The following is a 19847-nucleotide window of genomic DNA, read 5'->3' on the forward strand; positions in this document are numbered from 1 at the left end:
GCCGCCATCCTGGTTAATCGAGCCAGGCGGCCTGGTCCTGCGCGTGGCCTGACAGAAGACTGGATACGTCAACACACGGCTGCTCACGAGAACGTTGAACCCCGTCACTGGCTTAGTGACGGCACAGACAGTGAGCACTCTTCATTGAGCGGCTCACCCTCCGGCGACGAGGCAGCGTGGTTGGAAGGCAGGAGCTCGGCCACGCCTCGAGCCAACCCCAGCGGACGCTCCACGTCGTCTCGATTGTCCTCCAGGCAACATCCAAGGGCACGATCAAGCACCGAGACCCTTAAGCAGAGTAGCGTTAGTCGGCCATCAAGAACGGACACCGCAAACATGTCGAATCCTGTCCCAGAGGTGGTGCTACCGAAAGGTGACGCCGACACTCCGCCAGCGACGAACATCGCCGAGCAGCGCCCATCGACGCCGAATGGTACAGCAGGACCAGCGGATGTGGGCAAGGCAGAGACGAAGGCCCCGGTCACCCCAACGAGACCACCACAAGTCAAAAAGGCGCCCGGATCGACGCCTCGGTTGAAGAAAAAGGTGCCATGGAGGGGCAAAAACATAATGGTTTTGCTTCCTCGAGATGCAGAGCGAGGCCAGCGGGGCAAGGCTCCTATTCCTCTCAGACAGCATGAAGTTGCGAACATGTTTAGGGAGTGGGAAGAGCTCGGATACGACATTCGTGGATTCGACCTGAACGTCCCGCAAGAGTACTCGGCTCTCCCCGTAGAGCACCACTCTAGGAGCAGGGACGAGTGGCCAGATGTCGAGGACATCAAGAGGGAGCGGACCGATCGTAAATATAAAGTCACACTGCCGGATCTTGAAGGTGAGAAATTGATATTGTCTGCCCAAGCCTCGGGATTCTCTGCTAACAGCTAAACAGCTTGGAAGAAATACATGAATGAATTGACCGAGGCCAAGCTCAGGGCCCTCGGCGTATCACTCGGTGATGAAGACCCGCCGCCGCCGCCTCCATCCATCTCTCCCAATCCGATTGGCCTCAACAGACGTGCAACGATTACTCAGTATCCCCCTCTGCCCTTCTCGCCGCCGGTTCCCACACCTTCGGCATCAAGTGCTCAGGGGATGCAGCAGTTCCCGTTCTCCGCACAGAATACTGCGGGCGGTATCAATGCAGTTGCTTCTCCTGTCTCCTTCAACGGAAACTTCAACCCCCACCAGTCCCGGCAATCCGTCTCGATCCCGGCAAACCAGTCCCCATTCGGGTTCATGCCGCCTCAGCAGCAGCCTTCACCTAGGGATGTGATGTTCCAGCAGCAAGGAATGCACCGTGTGTCGCCCTCCTTGTCAACCTCACCCTTCTCGCCTGGTGGGTTTCAGCCACCGATGCTGCACCAAAGGCACCAGTCGCTTCAATTCCCTCAACTACCCCACCAGCACTTCATGCAGTCTGCTCGGGCCTCACCTCGTTTACAAGAACTACGTGAGGCGGACGAGGAAGAAGAGGCGAAGAGTGCATCAAGGACACCTGAGCCAGCACCACAAATTCGTCACAATGCCAGCGACAGCCTCCAGAAGGAAATCGATGAAGCGGAGTATCACTTGGAGGAACAGTTCCGCTCACAGCTTGAACACGACGAGGATTACAGTCCGCACAACGAGGACGAGAAGATCCACGCAGCTGCTCAATCAAGCCATGAATCGCCGGTGCAGTTCGCGCCACAAGCACCGCGCTTTGAGGGTGCGGTCGATAAGGATCTCGTCCTCCATCATCCTCGACCTCATAGTAGAGGCCATTCGCTGTCTCAGAAGTACTTCGGAGAAGATGATATGAGAGCCGGTTCTGGCAAAGGTGGCTTCAACAGCTTGAAGCCTATACAAGACGACGACAAAGCTGACCGCGACGACGTTGACACGAATCCAAGCAACCTTGGCACACCCGTCCTACCCAGCTTTGGAGACACGTCCCACGAGAGAAACTTTTCCACCATGAGCAATCCGTGGCAGGATGTCCAGTCAATCTCACGACGGCCGAGTCACAGTAGCAAGCCGTCCTTTTCGAAGCTCAACGTTGCAGCGCCTGAGTTCAAATTCAACCCCACGAGCTCCTTTCAGCCTGGGCAGTTCAACTTCGGAAGCAATACATTCCAACCGGCTGTTTTCCAAGGAGCTTCCGCCTCGAACCCTCCGGACTCGGATCACTCAAATCAGTTCAGCCCTCCGGCAGGCCCTTCGCGCAAGATCAACGTCAATGCTCCAGTATTTTCTCCCGGTTCCAGCGAATTCAGCTTTTCTGCTGCCGGTGCGCCCACTTTCCGACCGAATGCCCCGGCATTCACACCTCACTCGGTGGCTGGCTCGGTGACATCCCCGGTCCTTTCTGGTAGCGAGAGCGGTAAAATGGCGTCCTCGATATTCGGCAGCATCGACTTGAACATGCCGGAAATCATGAAGCCTCCAAAGAAGTCCAAGGCCATTCCTATCGTTCGACCAGCTAGTCGCACGTCGAACAAGGATGAACCAGCTCCTGCCGAGGACGAAAATGGTCGCATAATCGACGAGACACGAGTCAAGAGATTCAGAGGGGCAAGCGCTGATGACGACGAGGGCTCTCGCTTGCTTGCAGAGCCAAGCTCGACAGTCCACACAGAAGCCAAGGGCGCGGAAGAGGAGCGCCCAGCCCGTGACTCTGGGATTTCGTCGACCATTCTCTCTGATTCCACGGATGCCAAGGACAACACTAGCTTGTCCGAAGTCTCTGCGGAGCACAATGCGAATGCCTGGACTCCGTTCGAGTTCGGGTCAGAAGCCGAGGTGTCAGCCTTCAACACAGCTCGGCCTTTCGGAGATGAAGGCTTTATGGCTCACGGCCACCAGAAATCTCTTTCAGCGTCGGCGAGGCCATTCATTCCCGGCACGTCTTTCATGACTGACGATGATTATAATGACAAGGAGGATACCCCCGTCCCGGGCTACTTCGAACGGTCCGACAGGCGATCTGATATGGAAGCTGAGGTCAGTCCTGTGGAGGAGGACCAAAGCGCTGAGGACGTGCCGCAGCAGTCCATCGAGAGGGAGCCCTCACCTATCATCAGCCCTGCGGAGGAAGAGGATCTCGGTGTTGAGACATTTGTGGCCCCGTCTCCGCCTGTGAAGAAGGGTCTCGCTGCAAGCAGATTCGCTGCCAGCCCCTCGCCGCCTAAAGGACTGGGTGCTTCGAAGCACGCCAAGTCACCGTCACCTGTTTCTGAAGTTGAGGCTCCTCACAGCCCGTTGGTGAGCGACACGCAACGATATTCGGCGTCTCCTGTTACTGCTGAAGATCTAGAGGACACCCAGGACACAATACCCCAGTCTGCGAGCCCACGTACGGATCAGGATGAGGAGCATGGTGAAGCTGAAGAGCCAACATTCGAAGAGATCGATGCTGTCATGCAACACATCAACGAGAATGATCCTGATTTGGGCGTCAAGAAGATGGTGGACTCGCCAAGATGGCACCAACCAAGCCCAACACGACATATACCTGTCACTGCTATCACCAGCGAGTCTCCTAAGCGCAACCACCCGCACTTTCTTCGCGGTGAAGCGCCAAGCCCGAGCCCTAGGCATTATCACTTGCCGCTTGGAGTGCACCCTCCTTTGCACACCACCGAAATGCTGGAGAATCCGTTTGTAGATCCTCCGATGAGCGCCCAAATCTCTCGACTCAACACCAGTGAGAGCCAAGCTGCTAGTGACGATTGGGAACGGGCGTTCAGCGATGAAGAGCAAGTGAAGCTCGACTCTCGCGCCAATTTCTTCGACGGAAAGGTCAATGAGCTAGTTGGTGCTGCCCTGCAGTCGCGGCTCGATCCTCTTGAAAGGACTTTGGAGGGAATACAACAGGCTCTCGCGTCGCTGTCTGGTCTTCCGCCGTCGAGTCGCCGCGAACGACGAAGCGTCTCTGCGGAGAACCAAGAGAGCGATGCGGATGACGAGGATGATGAACCCGTTCCACGACGGTCAATGAGCCCTCGCAGAGACAAGCGAATGGAGCAGATAAGAGTTGCTGTTCTGGATGCATTTGCTGTCCAGCAACGCAGCGCCCCTCCATTGCCTCCCCTGCCGGGCATTGCACAAGATGGTGCATCCGCGGAGAGCATGGTCTCTATCCTGAGGGCCATGGAAGAGATGAAGCAGCAATTTAGCGAGTCCCTGCACCTCGACTTCCGGGCCGAAGACCTTCGAAATGTTGTCGAGGAGGCAGTCGAGTCACGCTTGCCTCCCACCCCGCCCCAGCCAGTTGTTGTGGAAGGCCAGGACGAGTTGAGTGAGAAATTCAACGAACTGCAAGCTCGTTATGCAGATCTGGAGCAGCGTAACCGACTGGAAGAAGCTAAGGCTTCAGCAGAAGCATCTCGCGCAGCTGAACTCGAGAGACAGCTATGGAAGGCTGAGACCAAGATCGAAGCCGAGATCATGAACCGCAGCACTCATGACCAGCGATTCTTGGATCTAGAGAGTAGACTGAGCAACCAAGAGGCCATAAACGAGGCAGAAGTCCAACTTCGACGAGCAGCTGAAGACAGGTTATCCGAGGTGCAACGTCTTCTGCGTATTTCTTCGGAAGAAGAGGTACGACTAAGGGAGGCTCTCGAAGAGAAGGATGAGAGGCTCAAGATTCTCGATGCGACCCACAGCAAGAACACTATGCGCATGGCTTTGCTCGAAGCTGCCGCCGAAAATTCTGAGAAAGAGAAGTTCGACCTTGAGAATCGTGTCAGTATTGCTGAAGTGGACGTTCGAGATCTGCGCCAAGAATCAGCTCGATGGAGGAGCGAGGCAGACCAGACTGCGCAGCTGTCCCAACGCCAGAACGACGAGTTGTACCAAGCGATGGAAGAGAACAAGCAACTTCACAGGTTGATTGACACTCTTGGTACTCAGCTGAACGAGAATGAGCGACTTCGTGATGACTGGAGGTCCAAGTTCCTCTCTTTGCAGCAAGACATGGAGAATGCCATGCGCCAGATCACCGAGGAGAACGCCCGCCGGGCCAAGAAGGAGCAAACGATGCTTGCCAGACAAGAAGTTCTCGATGCCAAGCTCCAAGCAGAGTCTAAGACCCGCGAGCGTCTGGAGACTGAACTCGAGAGATTGGAGGCTGGTGAGCGTCAAGGCATGAAGGCTGTCAGTGAGGCTAAGAGATTGGACGCCCTCTTGGGAGAGATGCGGACTGAGAACCACAAACTGCAGCAAAGCGCCATGCGCTATCAAGCAGAGTTCCAGGAAGCCCGTGAGTCTGGAGCACGGGAGATACAACGCACTCGCGAATCAATGCAAGGCCAGGTCGAGGATGCGAACAACCAAGTCAACGTGGTCCGCGAAGAACTCGAGGATGAGATTTCCCGACTGCGTGCGCAGCTCGACCAAGCCAAGCTTGATGCTGACACCGTCAGGTCGCGATACGACATGGTCATGGAAGATGCTCAACAAAACAGGAAGGGCGACATCGACGAGGTCATACGCAAGCACCAGGACGAGATTGAGGATGTGCAGGCCCGATTTGAACGACAACTCAACAACACTGTCGAGGACGCCCAGCGTGCCGAGTCCAACCTCCTCGAACGCCTCAGCATTTCGACATCCAAGTGTGAGCACCTGCAGGATCGTGTTACTCATCTAGAGGAGAAGCTCGACATTGCTAGGGAAGCCGCACGAGCTGCAGCACAGGCAGCCAAGGCATCTGGAGTTGTCTTGCCGCCTGTCTCAGCTCCTCCTGTCTCCGTCCCCGTCCCTGAGCAGCATGCTTCGACCTCGCAGCCGCAAGTGCAGTCGCAGACGGCAGCCGTTGCTACAGCTATGCAACTGCCAGAGAAGATCTCTCCCCAGGCCCTCCGAGAATCTATCATGGTTCTGCAAGAACAAGTGCAAGAGCGGGAGCTGAGGATCGAAGAGCTTGAGCAGACTGTGGCCAAGCTTGACCCCGAATCTGATACGAAGATTGCGAAGCGGGATGACGAGATTGTCTGGCTGAGGGAACTCCTTGGTGTGAGGCACTCAGATCTGCAAGACATCATTACCGCACTCGGCCGAGACGACTATGATCAAGATCGCGTTCGGGATGCGGCCATCCGCCTCAAGGCCAATCTACAGATGGAACAGCAGGAGCGCGAGAGGGCCATGAACGGCGGATCGGCCATCAAGATGCCTAACATCGCGGCCAGTCTCCGGGATGCCGCGACGCCTAGGGTCGCTCAAGCCGTCGGCCCGTTGGCTGCTGCATGGGGTAATTGGCGTAAAGGCGGCACCTTGTCCAACGTTGCGCCATCATCATCATCCGCGTCGGGTGCCAACCACGCCACGCCTAGGAAAGATAGCCCTGGCTCACAGAGCAGCTTCCTCTCAGGTCTTCTGACCCCGCCGGCTTCTGGTGTCCGCCAGCCGTCGCCATCTGGTCAACCGACGGCTTTCTCCAACACCGGTCGCCGCTTCACAGCTCAGGACCTTGCCAACCGGCCCAAGGCACCACCCCAGCGACAGGCTCAAAAAATGCCAGCTCGAGGAGGGAGTCCAGCGCAAAAGCAGCAGAATTTCCCAAGCGGACCACAAACACCGCCGATGATGCGACCGGCGGCTTATGATGATGATGCCATGGCAGCCGACGACTTCGACGATGCTGGCTTCTTCGACGATGAGTGAAGTTGGTCATCGGGGCTACAGGCCAAGGCGGCAACCCTCCCTTTTATTCCCTTTGTCATATGAGAAAAAGATGGGCCCGATATAGGCGACGACGTACACGCGGTTGGGATTGTGGCTATTTACTTTTCTGGCTTTCCTGCAAACGTCCTTCACTGCCACTGACAGCAACATAATACCATACCCAAGAACTGCACTACTAGAATGATACCCCCTGATAGCAAGATTTCCGCAAAGCTTCTTTTACCATCCATTCTTCCATTCCTTCACGTCACGCCGTGAGCCAAGGTTGGAAACCGAGAGACTAATGGACAGGTTCTTCTTGTTTTACGAATTTGCACTACGCTTTTTTCTTTCGTCAGTCGCTTCCAGCTATTAAACTATTATTACTCCTACATGTCTACGTGTGACGGTCGCATATGTATGGTCAAAGAGTAAGGATGTGGCCGGTGAGATGAGGGGATGATGATGGGGGGAGAGAAGCACCGTCGGGCTCTTTCGTGGAGCTGCGAGTGCAGATGTATCTAGCATATAATCGATCTCTTCATCCGAGCTTGCCCCTTCTTGTCATGATGGTCCGACTTGTGCTATGTGCGTGCCTGCAGCCCATTGAAATTTATCTAATCGGCCCCACAACCCACTTTACGCCTGGCTCGTTTGCAAACGAATGCTGACGCGGTGGATTCTGCTCGTGCTTTGCCAACATGCTGCCGCATTCCCCCTTTCTCTGAAGGCTCTTTGGAAACTTGAGACAACGAGCCTCGGGCGGGAGGGGATGCTGGACACAAGGCATTTGATCCCTCAGCATCCGCACGAGTGTTTTCAGGAGGAATACTGAGAAATCAAGGAAGCCTGCCCGCGAAAACGGCTCTGGGAGCATATGAGAGGTTCTACCACAGAAGATCACGCCACAGGCGAACAAGAGACGAGTATCAGCACACACAAACACAGGCGCTTGGCTGGCAGGAAGATGAGACGCCTCATTGGCTGCCTGCGGGTAAGTATCATTGTTCAGCAGCGCTCCGGATAGCTAGGTCTTCGGTCTGTGACGTGACGGCGCCCTCCGCGGGGGCGGGGGCGGCGGCCTTGTTCTTGTCCTTGGGGCCGGGGAACATGGCGCCGCGGTCCTTCTTCTTCTTCTCCTTGACATGCTTGACCTCGGGCGGGTAGGCCCTCTCGACGAGCTCCTTGAAGTCCGGGCTGTTGGCGAACTCGTCGCGGACGGGGGCCATGAGGGCGTTGAGGGCCTTGGACACGGCGGGCTTGAGGATTTGGGGCGTGAGCACGTCATTGCGGTAGTCGTCGTGCATGGCGGCGATGTCGGTGTAGACGAGCTCGGGCAGCTCGTCCCTGCTCCGGTCGACGACGAAGCCGGCCTCGCCCTTGAGCTTGGCCGCGGGCAGCAGGACGTGCTCGACAAAGGCCAGGACGCCGTTACCCTCGGGCACCTTGGGCACGCACTCTGCCTTCTTGATCTTCTTGACGACCGTGGCCTCGTCGTCGAGCAGGTCGATCTTGGAATTGGGGTCGCTGGCCGACATCTTGCCGCCCTGCAGGCCGGGCACCATGGGGTTCATGATGTGCGCCCGCTGGCGGTAGCCCAGCTTGGGCAGCCACTCCTTGGCTGCGGTGAAGAGCTTGCGCTGGTCGACGCCGCCGAACTGCACGTCCACGTCCAGGTACTGCTCGTCCAGGACCTGCAGGATCGGGTAGAGCAGACCGGAGAGCGGCGCGTTGGCCGTCTGCTTGACGACCTCGGCGCCGGCCTTCTTGGCGTCGTGCTCGGACACCACGGAGCACAGCTTGTACAGGTCCATGGTGTACTCGGGGGTCTTCTGGTAGGAGCTCCCGAACACGAACTTTAGCCTCTTGATGTCCTCCTCGCCGCACGTCGCTCGGAGCATTGCCGTGATGACGCGCTGGTAGTAGAGCGCCCTCTGTTGGACGAGGTCTATGGGTGCTTTCAGGTTGTCCTGTACCACCAGGGCGGTCAGTCAGTCAGTTGTTTCTTGCGAGGAGTGTTGGTGGCGTCCGGGCAGGGGGGTCGGTTGGGGTGGTCGCGTACGAGGAAGCCATGGATGTCGGCGAGCAGGATGGTCAGCTCACAGCCAGACCGCAACAGCTGCGCATTCTTTATGGCGGGCACGAAGTAACCGCAGTGTGGGCGTCCGGTTGTGGCGCTGGTCATGAATCAATAGTCAGTTATTGGGTAGAGAAGTGGCGGGCTGGTCCTCTGGGGACGGATGGCAACCGGTGTGCTTGTATCGAGACAACGAGTGTTGCCAGGCTGCCAATGGCAACGTTTGTGGCCACGGAAAAAGGAGCGAGTAGACTCACGTTCCCCAGTAGACCTTGGGGTCCTTTCCATCGTTGATAATCTTCTCAATAATCTCAAAGTCGAGCGTCTCGGCCAGGTTCTCCTTGATCAGGGCGATCCTTTCCTCGGCGGGCATCGATGCCATGGTGGGCAGGTTTTACCGGGGCGAGACGGAAGAACGAAGGGCGCGGGTTCGATGGTTCGGTTGACTTGGAACAAGACCCAGGAACAGAGGGTGGGCGGGTAGTCTGGCGAGGGTGGAATCGCAAAAGTGAGAAACGGCTTGAGGATGACTATTTACAAAGTCGAGGGGTGAGTCAATTGAGATGCGACCAGCTAACAATTTCCATGAGATGGCGGGGCAGCCGGGGCAGGGGTCCCCCCACGCCCACCACGGTACCTGCCGGTCGGATGGTCCATCACCTACTGTAGCTGCCCGTTGGGTTGGCCGTTTGGCCGTTGACCTGTGAGCTGTGACGGTGACATCTATGCAGTGCTAAATCGAAGTGCAACGCTGCAATGGAAAAGAAACAGTCGACAATTCGAATCTGACTCATCGTCGCCAAGTCCATGACTTCCTACAGAGTAAAAGCCCCAGAAAAGCGCATACCTTTCCAGCCTCTGCTACGGCCTATTCCAGGAAGAGCAGAACTAGGCAGGCCGTGTCCTAGATACCTATTTGGTCAAGCCAGATTATTGTAATGGTGGCCTGCCCATGTCAAGTCGACCTGCTACTGGTCATGGGATATGATCCAAGGAAGTGTTGGTTCACAGGGCCTGTGTAGCCACAGCGCCAATGACGGCCCTCGCCAATTGAATGTTGCATGTCATAAAAGTTCAGATCAAGCTCAAGTGTGATCGTCAAGTTTGATCGTGTTTTGATAAACATTTCATGCCATCATTCTCATATCTTCAGGGTATTCACATTTCGTTCAGAGGCGTCCAGCCGGCAGCCTGTTTCTTCCTCGCCAGTCATCATCCCAGGCCCCCTTGTTCCGTGCCGCAGGGAAGGCTTACTGGAAGTTCTTAGCAAAGAAGTTCAGGACTGTCTTGTAGCCGCGGGTGTATTCCTCCTGGACGCGCTTATCCGTCAGGTCAGAACGGGCAGCCATCCAGCCATGGATCTGGTCCGCAAAGGTCTCGACGTGCTTGGGCCCGGTGAGGGCAGCCTCGAACTTCTTAACGTCCTCGGCGTCCTCGTCCTTGGAGGCCAGCATGATCAAAGGAACCTTGATCCTGCAGAAGGTATTAGTATAACACTGGGGGCATCTTGGGGCGCGGGACTGTGCTCACTTCTCGGCGTCCTTAGGGTCAACCATAGCAGGGTGGATTTCGGCAGCGATCTTGAATGGGCTCTCGCCGGACGACAGAGACAGCGAGATAACCTTGGAGCCCCAGCAGAACTAATGATAACAGGGTCAGCTGGTTACTAGTCGACCAAAGAGCAGGGTCCGATATACTCACTCCGAGCACTCCCCACTCCTTGATGTTGGGGTATTTCTCCTGGATGGCCTTGACGGTGGCGTGGGCCTTGGGCACGAAGCTAGGCGGGCTGTTCTTGCCGAAGAAGGCGCCGACCTTCTGCTGCTGGTCCTCGGTTTGGGGCGGGAACAAGCTGATGTCCAACGGCGCGCCGTCGAAGGCGTCGGGCATGAAGACGGCGTACTTGTTGTGGTCGTCGGCCGAGGCCAGGATGTCGCAGCCCTGCACGGTCTGGTCAAAGAAGCCGAAGATGTCCATGACAATAAAGATAGCCTTGGTTGCCTCCTTGGCGGGCCCGGTCACATATGTCTTGCGGCCGTCGAAGGTCTCGAAGTCGCCCTTCTTCTGGTAGCCGGACGAGACAACGGGCGGGATGTTGCAGCAGGCCTCGGAGTGGCCGCCGGTGGCTTTCATTGTGGACATGTTGGGTGCCGATGTGCTGAATGGGCTGGAGAGCTGTGTGTTGGTCTTGTTGTTGTTGGGAATTTGGGTTCTCAATGAGCTGCAGCAGGATTGTCGCGGGGTTGTGAGGCCGTGGGCAGCATGAGTGGAGCTCGGAGTTGGCGGTATTTGCGAGGAGGAGAACGGGGAGGAGATGGCGGGAAGGTGGGGTCGCAGGGAATTGAGCGCATTGGAAGCTGCTCGAAGCTGCCGCTTTGCGGGAGCCATGACGATAGACGGCACCGACTCTGACGATTAGATCTTGGATCTGGGTGCTAGTCTGTTGGCCTACCTAGGTACTATCGCGGTGTTTAATGTTGCAGCTGCCGTACGACTGTGGTATGGTGTGCCAACCCCGCGTCAGGCTGTGCTGCATCTACCTATACGAATTATAGGTGGACTACCGCCTTGCTTCATGTGTATGTAGGCATGTATGATGCATTCCAAGGGAGGGGAGCATCGACGCGATCTCAAGCTTCCCCCCCACGCTGCACCTGCTCCGAGGTCGAGCTCGAGGTCGACATACGCTGCTGTGACGTAGGGAGGGGTTCCGTATCTGATATGGCGGGCCCCTGCCAAGCCGCCTGGGCCGTTCAACCGTTTGCCGCGACTGAGTCGTTCTAGTGCTTGTCCTGATCGACTTTCAAAATGCTGTGCACTGGGTACTGGATTCTCCCGCGAAGCCCATCTGTCCTACTCTTTCCGTACTTCATGTATGTTGCACATTAGGCAGACGGGTTCCTACCTCCATTCATGCCTCCAAATCCACGTGGCACAGCAGAAGGCCAAGGCCAGCTTCAGCATCCCTTCCTCTCTCCCCCCCCTTTCCCCACTCTTCATCTGTCCCCTATTTCTTTTTCTCGGTCTGCGAGAGGCATCCAAGGTGCCACCCTACCCAAGGATTTTACCTTGTTGTGGCTGGCTTCAACGGCCCGATAGGCTCTTGACAAACAGGGCTGAAACCGCATTGGGGACGGTGCTTTAGTGCTGGCAAAAAAAAAAAAGCAAAAAGCAGTCTAGGCCATGGTGCCCAGTCTGTTGCATGGTGGGCGGCAATTGATGGCTGTCAGGCGTCCAGGGTGTCGCCCACCGTCAGCGATGCTTTCCCACTCTCGCACGTGTTCAGTAACACACACCCTCAGCTCTGGTCTTACTTTTCCAGCCAAGGCTGCGGCTGCCAGCCACTTGGAAGCTCCCCGTGACAGTCGGTCAACGCCGCCTCTCACCGCGGGGTAGGACCATCTCTGGCGTACGTGGCTGCGTCCACTTTTGGTAAGACAGGTGCTCTTCCACTGCCGTCGAGACATGGCCGAGACTCATGTTGATACCGTCACCACGTCACTGCGCAATGTCACTGCGCGATACTCTCAACTCGAGGCGGGTGCAGAATTGTGCCCGAGGACGACTCTCGAGATCGTACCAGCGATCTGGCCGTGGGGGGGCCGCGCCGGAGCAAGGCAACATGACATCCCAGATCGGAAATGACACCCACCCTCCCTGCAAGGAGTGATGGAGGCATATGCGGCAGGGCCTTGAACAGCTATGCACGCCCTGGCGCTTCCCGAGCCGGCGGTTATACCTACCTGAGCACATCACTCCCTCCAACCCTTGGATTGTGCTCTAATAGGGCCGGAGATCCCCATTGTGGGTACCAGTGTGTAAGTATGTTTCTTCGGTGCATCGTCCTTGGCTACCGCAGGACCAGACCCCATTCCTGCCCAATGAGTCGGTGACTCGGACCGGTCAACTAGACCCTTCACCAGATCGCGAACGTGGCATGCCTCACCGGTGAGTCCGACACAGGATGGCTGGCGACAACGAGCGAATGGGGAACGGAGCTGGAGCGAGCACCTGTCAGACGTGCTGCCTGTGAGGCATGCACAGGCTCAAGTGAGCACATGTTCCAAAACCATCTTTCGTTCAATGGCCAACAGCGCTGTGGCTGCGCTCCTTCTTTGACTTCATGATTCAATATCTATATCCCAGAGTCGTTCGATCTCGCAGTCGTGGACTTCTCTGCTCTTCTTCCTTCGCCCAGCGCATCACGCCATATTATCAAACATCGGCCACACCCGCGGAGCACCGGAGCAAAATTTGACTATTTGAAAAAAAAGCAAGCCTCGAACATGTCTAAGAGCAGATCAACACCTTTTGCGGAGAACCCCAGAACGTGCCTTCACGAGTCTTCCCCCAAATCATTTAATTCCACCGCCGCGCACATCACACACACTGCAAGGAAACAGAAGAGGCCTCTCGATGTTGCCGCATTTGACAACGCAATGGCCTGTGCCAAGAGCACAGACTTCTGCATCTGTGCCGGGACTGTGACCTTCAAGGGCAGGGGGGATGACAGAAGGGCTCTCGTAATCCTAAACGAGAAATACACCGAGGACCTCTGGCAGCTGCCCAAAGGCCGCAAGAACATTGGCGAGGACGCCCTGTGCAACACGGCCATCAGGGAGACGTACGAGGAGACTGGGTACAGGGTCCAACTCCTGTCCAAAAACATCCTCACCCGCGCTACCATGGCCAAGGGCAGGCAAGAGCCCGGTCCCATCTTCGAGGCCCAGAGCGCCGAGCCCATCGCCATGGTCCATTATACGGAGCCGTCCCCCGGGCTCGAGGGCGGTCCCGTCACCAAGGTGTGCTTCTTCTACGTAGCGACCGTCAGAGAGGACGCCCTGCCCGCCGCAAACACGCAGGACACCGAAGAGGTGCTGAAGCCGTACTGGCTGACATGTGCCGACGCGATGGAGAGGCTTACCTTCGGGGCGGAGAGGAGGGCTTTGGAGATTGCTATGTGCTACTGGTGAGAGAGGAGGGTTAGATTGGCAGGAGGTCCAGGCAGATGAGATGATCATAAGTTGCAAGACTGAGGGTAGGGCAAGGAGTACAACAAGTCAAACGGGTCGGATTGAAAATAGGAGGGAGTTAGGCGACCATTTACAGGCAATCTCTGAGCGCTCAATAAGTGCCGTTGCCTGGGAGATATGATCAAAGTACCAGCACTTCGAAATCACAATGACTTATGGTCAAATAAATAGATGAAAATGTCTTGTAAGGCACAAATTTCCAAGTTGATGATTACCCATAGCCATCTAGTCAAATTGCAATACATGTCATCCTCGAAATTGAGCTGAGCCAGGACTTTCAAATCCTCCTCTCTGCAAGGTTTCTCAGAATTCAACAGTTTCGACCTGTCGTGACCACCCGAAGCCGTAGGTGTTTAGGTGGTGTGGAATAGCAGCAACACTCCTTTTGAAGTAATTAGCACAATTGTATTGTATGCGAGGCTGAAGCAGCACATGAACTCATAGACGAACAAAGACCCACGACAGGCCTTACGAACTGAGGCTGCAAAATTGGTTCGACTACCATCAATTATCATCAGCGGGCAGCCTTGCTGGATTTGGTGAGCTCGTCAAAACAGAATTCCCTCAGTGACAGGAGATTGATTGTTCAGGCCAGGACTAGTTCCGTCTGTGGTCCTGAGCACACACAACGCAAGTTGCCATAAAGCTACATAGCACCGAGGAACTTTTTTGGATAGTAGACTCGGAGTGACATTGGAGAGTTCCGCCCAGGTGGTAACGAATGGGGAGAGCCCCTTCGTAAGCGCCGGTATGGTTGCGCATACGCATGTTGGGCCTAGCGAGTATCCACGGTGGGACAGCAGAGTCGCAATGTGGGTTGTCTGCTGCGCCGTAACCCACCAAAATCTTCTGAGGACATGTACTCGTACCAACAGAATCTATAGATGTGGCCCTTTTTAGCAATCCTGTAATCTCGCCTCAGAATCATGTGCATTGCTACTGGTTTGAGCCACTCGGTATGGCCCACGACGAGGTGCTTAGAGACACGGCGCCTCAACTGGTGGGTCACCTCAGTCCCACAGAGATGCTTCCCAAAATTCCGATCCGAGCAAATGTGAGCGTTTCTGCGTGTTGGTCCTCACGAGATGGCCAGGGTAATTTGGCCGCTTTGTCCTTATGCTTTGATTTCGGAAGACATTGATTATGGCTTGACTGAACGTTTGTCCCTTCCTTCCGGAAGACCTTCCTCACTGAGCATTCTCAATTCAATCCAGCCCTCGACAGACTACCGAAACATCGCGCCTGAGCCCACACTGCCTCCTTCATCAAGCGCCTTTGAGCCTAAGTCGCCCCAATGTCGACCACGCATTGTTATTATACCCCGGGTGCCTTCAGTAACATTTGGTTCCCCTGCGGCCCGGTGAACGACACCACAGCAGCAGTTCCCTGCTGCCAGGCCGGCGACACGTGCATGAGCGTCGGGCTGTGCTCCTACACGCACTCCCTCCAGGGCGGTAGCGGGTGGTACACCTCAGGTTGTACCGACTCGACCTTTGATGACCCGCATTGCACGGTTCGATGCCGTGAGTCGACCGAGTATTGTCCGGTATAGACAATGAGCTGATCCTCGATATATCCAGTTGATAACGGTGCAAATGGGATTCCGGACGTGGTCTAGGTCTCTGAGTCGTTATGGGCTTGCTGCGGGCTCACGGATGACGGGCGGGACTGCGAGAGCCCGTCGAACGAAACCTTTGGCCTGGCGGCGTCTTCGGAGCTGTCTAGCTACTTCTCCATCCCCGCGACGGGGTACTCGTACACATCCGTCTCTGTCTCCAGTTCAACTACTAGTGCCAGCATCATCACGTCAACTGCCTCGGTGGCATCTGTGTCCACAGCTGCCCCCACCGCCAGCGCTGCTGGGACATCCGAAGTTATTGAGTCTCACAAAGGCGGACTTTCAACGGGATCGATAGCCGGGATAGTGATAGGGGTAGGTGCGATGGTTATTCTAGGTGCAGTTGCACGGTTTCTCCTTTACAGACGACAGAGAAGAGACAAAGTGCAACGCCAGGAGCTTGATGCCAGCATGAAATCTGAATCCTCATGGCCCAATCATTCAGAAGTGGCAGAGGTGACTGCCGATATGGCTTGCTACAAAAGCAATGATGAACAGAGGCGATTGGAGTTGCCAGCCGATCGAGAGCCTGGAGAGCTTGTGGGGTGATCCATGATGGTGCAGACGAGAGTGCCTTCAAAGGTGTAATTAGTGGGCATGCAATCAAGGGTCTCATACCTAGAATTAGATTGTTTGTGCTCAAATGTGAGATTTTGAAGCGTCCTCGAGCACCCGTCCTTCCTCTCTTTCTGGTGTTGAAACATTAGGCAAGTACTGGGAAGGAAAGGTTGCTAGAACGACTTTGTTTTGGAAGACATACTCATCAGAATTGATACAGTTATAGCCACCCTTATGTAGGGCAGTAAGGCTGAATCCTTTCATATGGGAAGTCTGGTATAATCTGGGAGTTTTGGTGAGTTCTAGTGTACCCCGACCTTGGTACCCACGTCGATTACCCCCCCTCGGCTATCTCTTGATTAACAAACAAATTTCGCAGTACGACTACGTGGGCCAGAACCTTGACTCACACGATGCATTTCAAAGATGCGTCGAACTCAATCCGGAATGCGGCCGAGCTATGATGAGAAAGACCAGGCTCCGAGAGCTTCCGGACTCGGGTACTAGCCGCTCAGCCTCGACGATCGCCGAAATGATCGAACCGCCACTGGATCATGTTTCTCACACCCTCCCTCAACGTCGCAGTGATTTGTCGTTTGTCCTGAATCCGATTGAGACACACGACACAGATCATGTGTTTGGAAATGATGAAGACGATTCAAACGTGTCAGCAGATAGTGGCGGGACAGACTGGTCTGGTGATGACGAGTATGGAGATACAGATGTGTCTGGGGATAGTGACGGCTCTGAGTCTGGCGATTAAGGAATGGTTGACAGTTCGCACTGGCATGTTGGGGGCTGGTCATGGAATGACGGCGGTTGCACATCGCTTCAGAGCATCCATTGTGATGGGGCGTGAGGCGTATTGTGGGCAACCGACGCCCCGGGGCATGTTCAAACCGTGAGGACATAGTGTCAATACAGTATCGTCAAACAAGTGCAACATCTGGGCTGAATACTGTTCCCCAGGTTTGTTTCTCGCCTCCCCGTGCGAGGTATATTGCAGATGCCCGAGAAGGGCCTTTGTAGGTCATACAGGGGTCTTGTGTGGAGAAAATGCAGTACATGCGTCTGTAAGTATGGCAGAGAGGGGTCAAATCTGCATGTTCGGCCAAGTTCATGCCGCAGTTGTGGCTGGCTGACCCACACGCACCAGATGGGATGGCTGATTGTACGCTTTCTATGCAGCACTACCCGTGGACTCTAACTTGGTGAGCCGCATGCATTCGCAATCAAGTCACTCCCCCGCCCAGCAGCCCAGCAGACTCTGTATTTCTGCTGTTGGAGCAACTTCTCCCTCCACCCTGGTCTTCTTTAATACCTTAGACTCCGAACCTATCCCCACCGAACCAGTGATTCTTCGCGCTCAAAACGTGTACTTGATACGCTACAGTGGATTTCATCACTGCTTGCCATAATGTCGCTCGAGTCGATTCGCATCTGGCTTAGTCGTGAGTCACACTTTACACATGATCAAAGCGGTTTGATGCGAGGTTGGCTGGGTGTAGAAGTGCAAAGAGTCTAATCTATTAACACTAGCGTCTGGACCAAATCCATGGAAAGTGGTCGTGATAATGGAAGAGCTTTCAATACCATACGAAATCATCTCACTGAAGTTTGACGATGTCAAGAAAAAGCCTTACACAGACATCAATCCCAATGGCCGTTTCCCTGGTATGCGCACTTCATGATTTGCTTTCAAGGCCCATGAAATCAAGTTCGGATATGACTGCTGACCATGTTCTGAACAGCGATTCATGACCCTAATACGGGCCTGACACTGTGGGAGTCGGGCGCCATCCTGAACTACCTGATCGAGCAGTATGACACCAAGAACCTCATCAGCTACACCACCCTCAAGGAGAAGCACCACTGCAATCAGTGGCTGCATTTCCAAGTCAGTGGCCAGGGCCCGTACTATGGCCAGGCCGGATGGTAAGTGTCCTGCTTGACTTGCACTGCAGGGCCCGACCTTAGGATATTGAAATCCTCTTAGGTTCAATGTCATGCATCCCGAAAAGGTCCCCTCCGCTATGGAGAGATACAACGATCAGTCGCGCCGCGTCCTCGGGGTCTTGGACGGCTGGCTTTCAAGCCGGAAGTGGCTTGTGGGTGACAAGATCACCTATGCGGACATTGCCTTTGCACCCTGGAATGAGCGTTTCGATGCCGTCGTGGCTTGTGCGCCAGAGGAGAAATTTGATGGGTTCCCCCATGTTGCGGCGTGGCACCAGCGTATTGTCGAACGTCCCTCTTGGAAGGCTGCCATGGAACACCGTGACAAGGGTATGGACGAGCAGGGACTCATGTGGAATGGGAGGCCCAAAGGCATCAAAACCTTCCAAGAATATGAGGCAAAAATCGCCAGAGGCGAGGATACAACTCCGGCAAAGGACCTTTAGAAAGCTAACGAATTGCGTCCGATCAATGCTACTGCTTTACCTCAAGACCGCTACTTATAACATTCAATCTATGTAATGTAATGCATTTTGAAGCCTCACAGTCCTTTGCTCGATACTACACTGGCATGGCTCAAGAATGCCAGTGTATATTATTTGCTTGCCATATAATAGTAAGCCAAGGGCTCTTTGGGACTTGTGATGATATCCAGATATCATGTTCCACTTGCAGACATGGAGAAAAGTCAGGTGGCTCTAAGTCAATACCAACGACAACAAAGCCCTAGGAATTGCAAGAATCAATGGTCATAACTGTTTTCCTTTGGTCATGAATGTGGTTGTCCATCCTGACTGACACCTGACTTGGAACCGTGTGGACTACTATCCAAAACTTGCGAATCCCTCACCACATCATCAGTTGACTCGTAAGGTCTGGTCCAGCATCTGCCATAACCCGACTGCACCATCTCGCCAAAAGGATGACAGTGCTCTCTCTGTAGGCACAGGAGTGGCTGGAGTCATCACAGCATCCCCAAACGATGTCACTTCCGTCCGGGGTACATCAAGATCTGTTGTGACTTGAAGAAGCAGCCTTCAAGCAAGGGTATTCTCATTTGAAGAAAAGGATATTTACACATTCCACCCAACTCTGTAGAAAACTGAAAACGCTCTGCAACATTCTCATCATCAGCCCACCACCCGTGTTGCCGAATGCACCTCCACATCAACAAGCCATCTACGCCGGGCAGGCTTCCACCTATTCCAACCCCGGAGCGCCTTAGCAGCAGGCTACTGTCTGAACACAGCTGTCTCCACGGCTCAGGCCGGCACAGGCGTCCTCATTGGCGGTGGTGGCGGTCTCGTCGAAGGTGTCTGTCTTGCCCTGGACGCAGACGCCCGTGTTGCCGGTGCAGAAGAGGTTGGTTCCCTGCTGGCAGACGGAGAGGTAGTTGGCGGTCTCGTAGGTGCAGGACTGGGCGAGGCCCGTTGCGGCGGAGGCGGCGAGGAGGAGAAGGGTTGTGAATTGCATGTTGGCGAGTAGATTTATGACTTGTGGAGGTGGAATCTGTAGCAGTAATTATTCAACAGCGTGTTTGTGTTCAAGATGTGCTTTGGGGTCTTTGGTAACAGCGATGTTGTGAGTGCTTGTCGATACTCCCGAAATCATGACGAGCATGGCGGCATTTATATCTGTTGTCATCGCATTGTTACTATTCAGAATACCCCTTTAAATAGAGCTCCAGATTCCCCAGACGATTGGAATACCCCATGTATCCTGTTGGCAGTCCCGATTAAATTGAGCGCGCGGTTGGGTATTCGAGTCAGGCGTGGTCTCATGGGCTGGGCTGGGCGTCACTTGGCTGCCAAGCTCCTGCAAACCGGCCAGGGTCACTTTACTAGACAGCTGGAGCCCTGCGGTAGGGCTGTGTGAAACAGAGCCCGCTTGTGTCTCAAGAGAGGCACCGGCAAAGCTTACTCTCATGGGTATTAATGGGCAATGGGACGAC

General features: G+C 55.0%; 7 protein-coding genes across 7 annotated transcripts; 4 read left to right on the forward strand and 3 right to left on the reverse strand.

Moving 5' to 3' along the window:
• Positions 1-336: 336 nt before the first annotated feature.
• On the forward strand, positions 337-6654 carry INS49_001541 (uncharacterized protein; the record flags this gene model as incomplete). The annotated part of the gene is made up of 2 exons (XM_043162367.1): positions 337-835; positions 893-6654. The coding sequence occupies 2 exons, from the start codon at positions 337-339 to the stop codon at positions 6652-6654; spliced, it is 6261 nt and encodes a 2086-aa protein (XP_043030873.1).
• Positions 6655-7655: 1001 nt separating this feature from the next.
• Positions 7656-9113, reverse strand: INS49_001542 (uncharacterized protein; the record flags this gene model as incomplete). Its single annotated transcript, XM_043162368.1, has 3 exons — positions 7656-8624; positions 8717-8831; positions 8989-9113. 3 exons carry the CDS (start codon positions 9111-9113, stop codon positions 7656-7658), a joined length of 1209 nt encoding a protein of 402 aa, XP_043030874.1.
• An 868-nt stretch (positions 9114-9981) lies between these two features.
• INS49_001543 (uncharacterized protein) lies at positions 9982-11119 on the reverse strand (the record flags this gene model as incomplete). Its single annotated transcript, XM_043162369.1, has 3 exons — positions 9982-10204; positions 10262-10371; positions 10433-11119. 3 exons carry the CDS (start codon positions 11117-11119, stop codon positions 9982-9984), a joined length of 1020 nt encoding a protein of 339 aa, XP_043030875.1.
• Positions 11120-13017: 1898 nt separating this feature from the next.
• INS49_001544 (uncharacterized protein) lies at positions 13018-13704 on the forward strand (the record flags this gene model as incomplete). The annotated part of the gene is made up of 1 exon (XM_043162370.1): positions 13018-13704. One exon carries the CDS (start codon positions 13018-13020, stop codon positions 13702-13704), a length of 687 nt encoding a protein of 228 aa, XP_043030876.1.
• A 1354-nt stretch (positions 13705-15058) lies between these two features.
• On the forward strand, positions 15059-16703 carry INS49_001545 (uncharacterized protein; the record flags this gene model as incomplete). The annotated part of the gene is made up of 3 exons (XM_043162371.1): positions 15059-15277; positions 15383-15697; positions 16320-16703. The coding sequence occupies 3 exons, from the start codon at positions 15059-15061 to the stop codon at positions 16701-16703; spliced, it is 918 nt and encodes a 305-aa protein (XP_043030877.1).
• An 811-nt stretch (positions 16704-17514) lies between these two features.
• INS49_001546 (uncharacterized protein) lies at positions 17515-18342 on the forward strand (the record flags this gene model as incomplete). The annotated part of the gene is made up of 3 exons (XM_043162372.1): positions 17515-17614; positions 17692-17875; positions 17937-18342. The coding sequence occupies 3 exons, from the start codon at positions 17515-17517 to the stop codon at positions 18340-18342; spliced, it is 690 nt and encodes a 229-aa protein (XP_043030878.1).
• Positions 18343-19117: 775 nt separating this feature from the next.
• On the reverse strand, positions 19118-19516 carry INS49_001547 (uncharacterized protein; the record flags this gene model as incomplete). Its single annotated transcript, XM_043162373.1, has 2 exons — positions 19118-19405; positions 19469-19516. 2 exons carry the CDS (start codon positions 19514-19516, stop codon positions 19118-19120), a joined length of 336 nt encoding a protein of 111 aa, XP_043030879.1.
• Positions 19517-19847: the final 331 nt, after the last annotated feature.

This window comes from Diaporthe citri (assembly GCF_014595645.1).
Source record: "Diaporthe citri strain NFHF-8-4 chromosome Unknown scaffold_1, whole genome shotgun sequence".
NCBI lineage: Eukaryota > Fungi > Ascomycota > Sordariomycetes > Diaporthales > Diaporthaceae > Diaporthe > Diaporthe citri.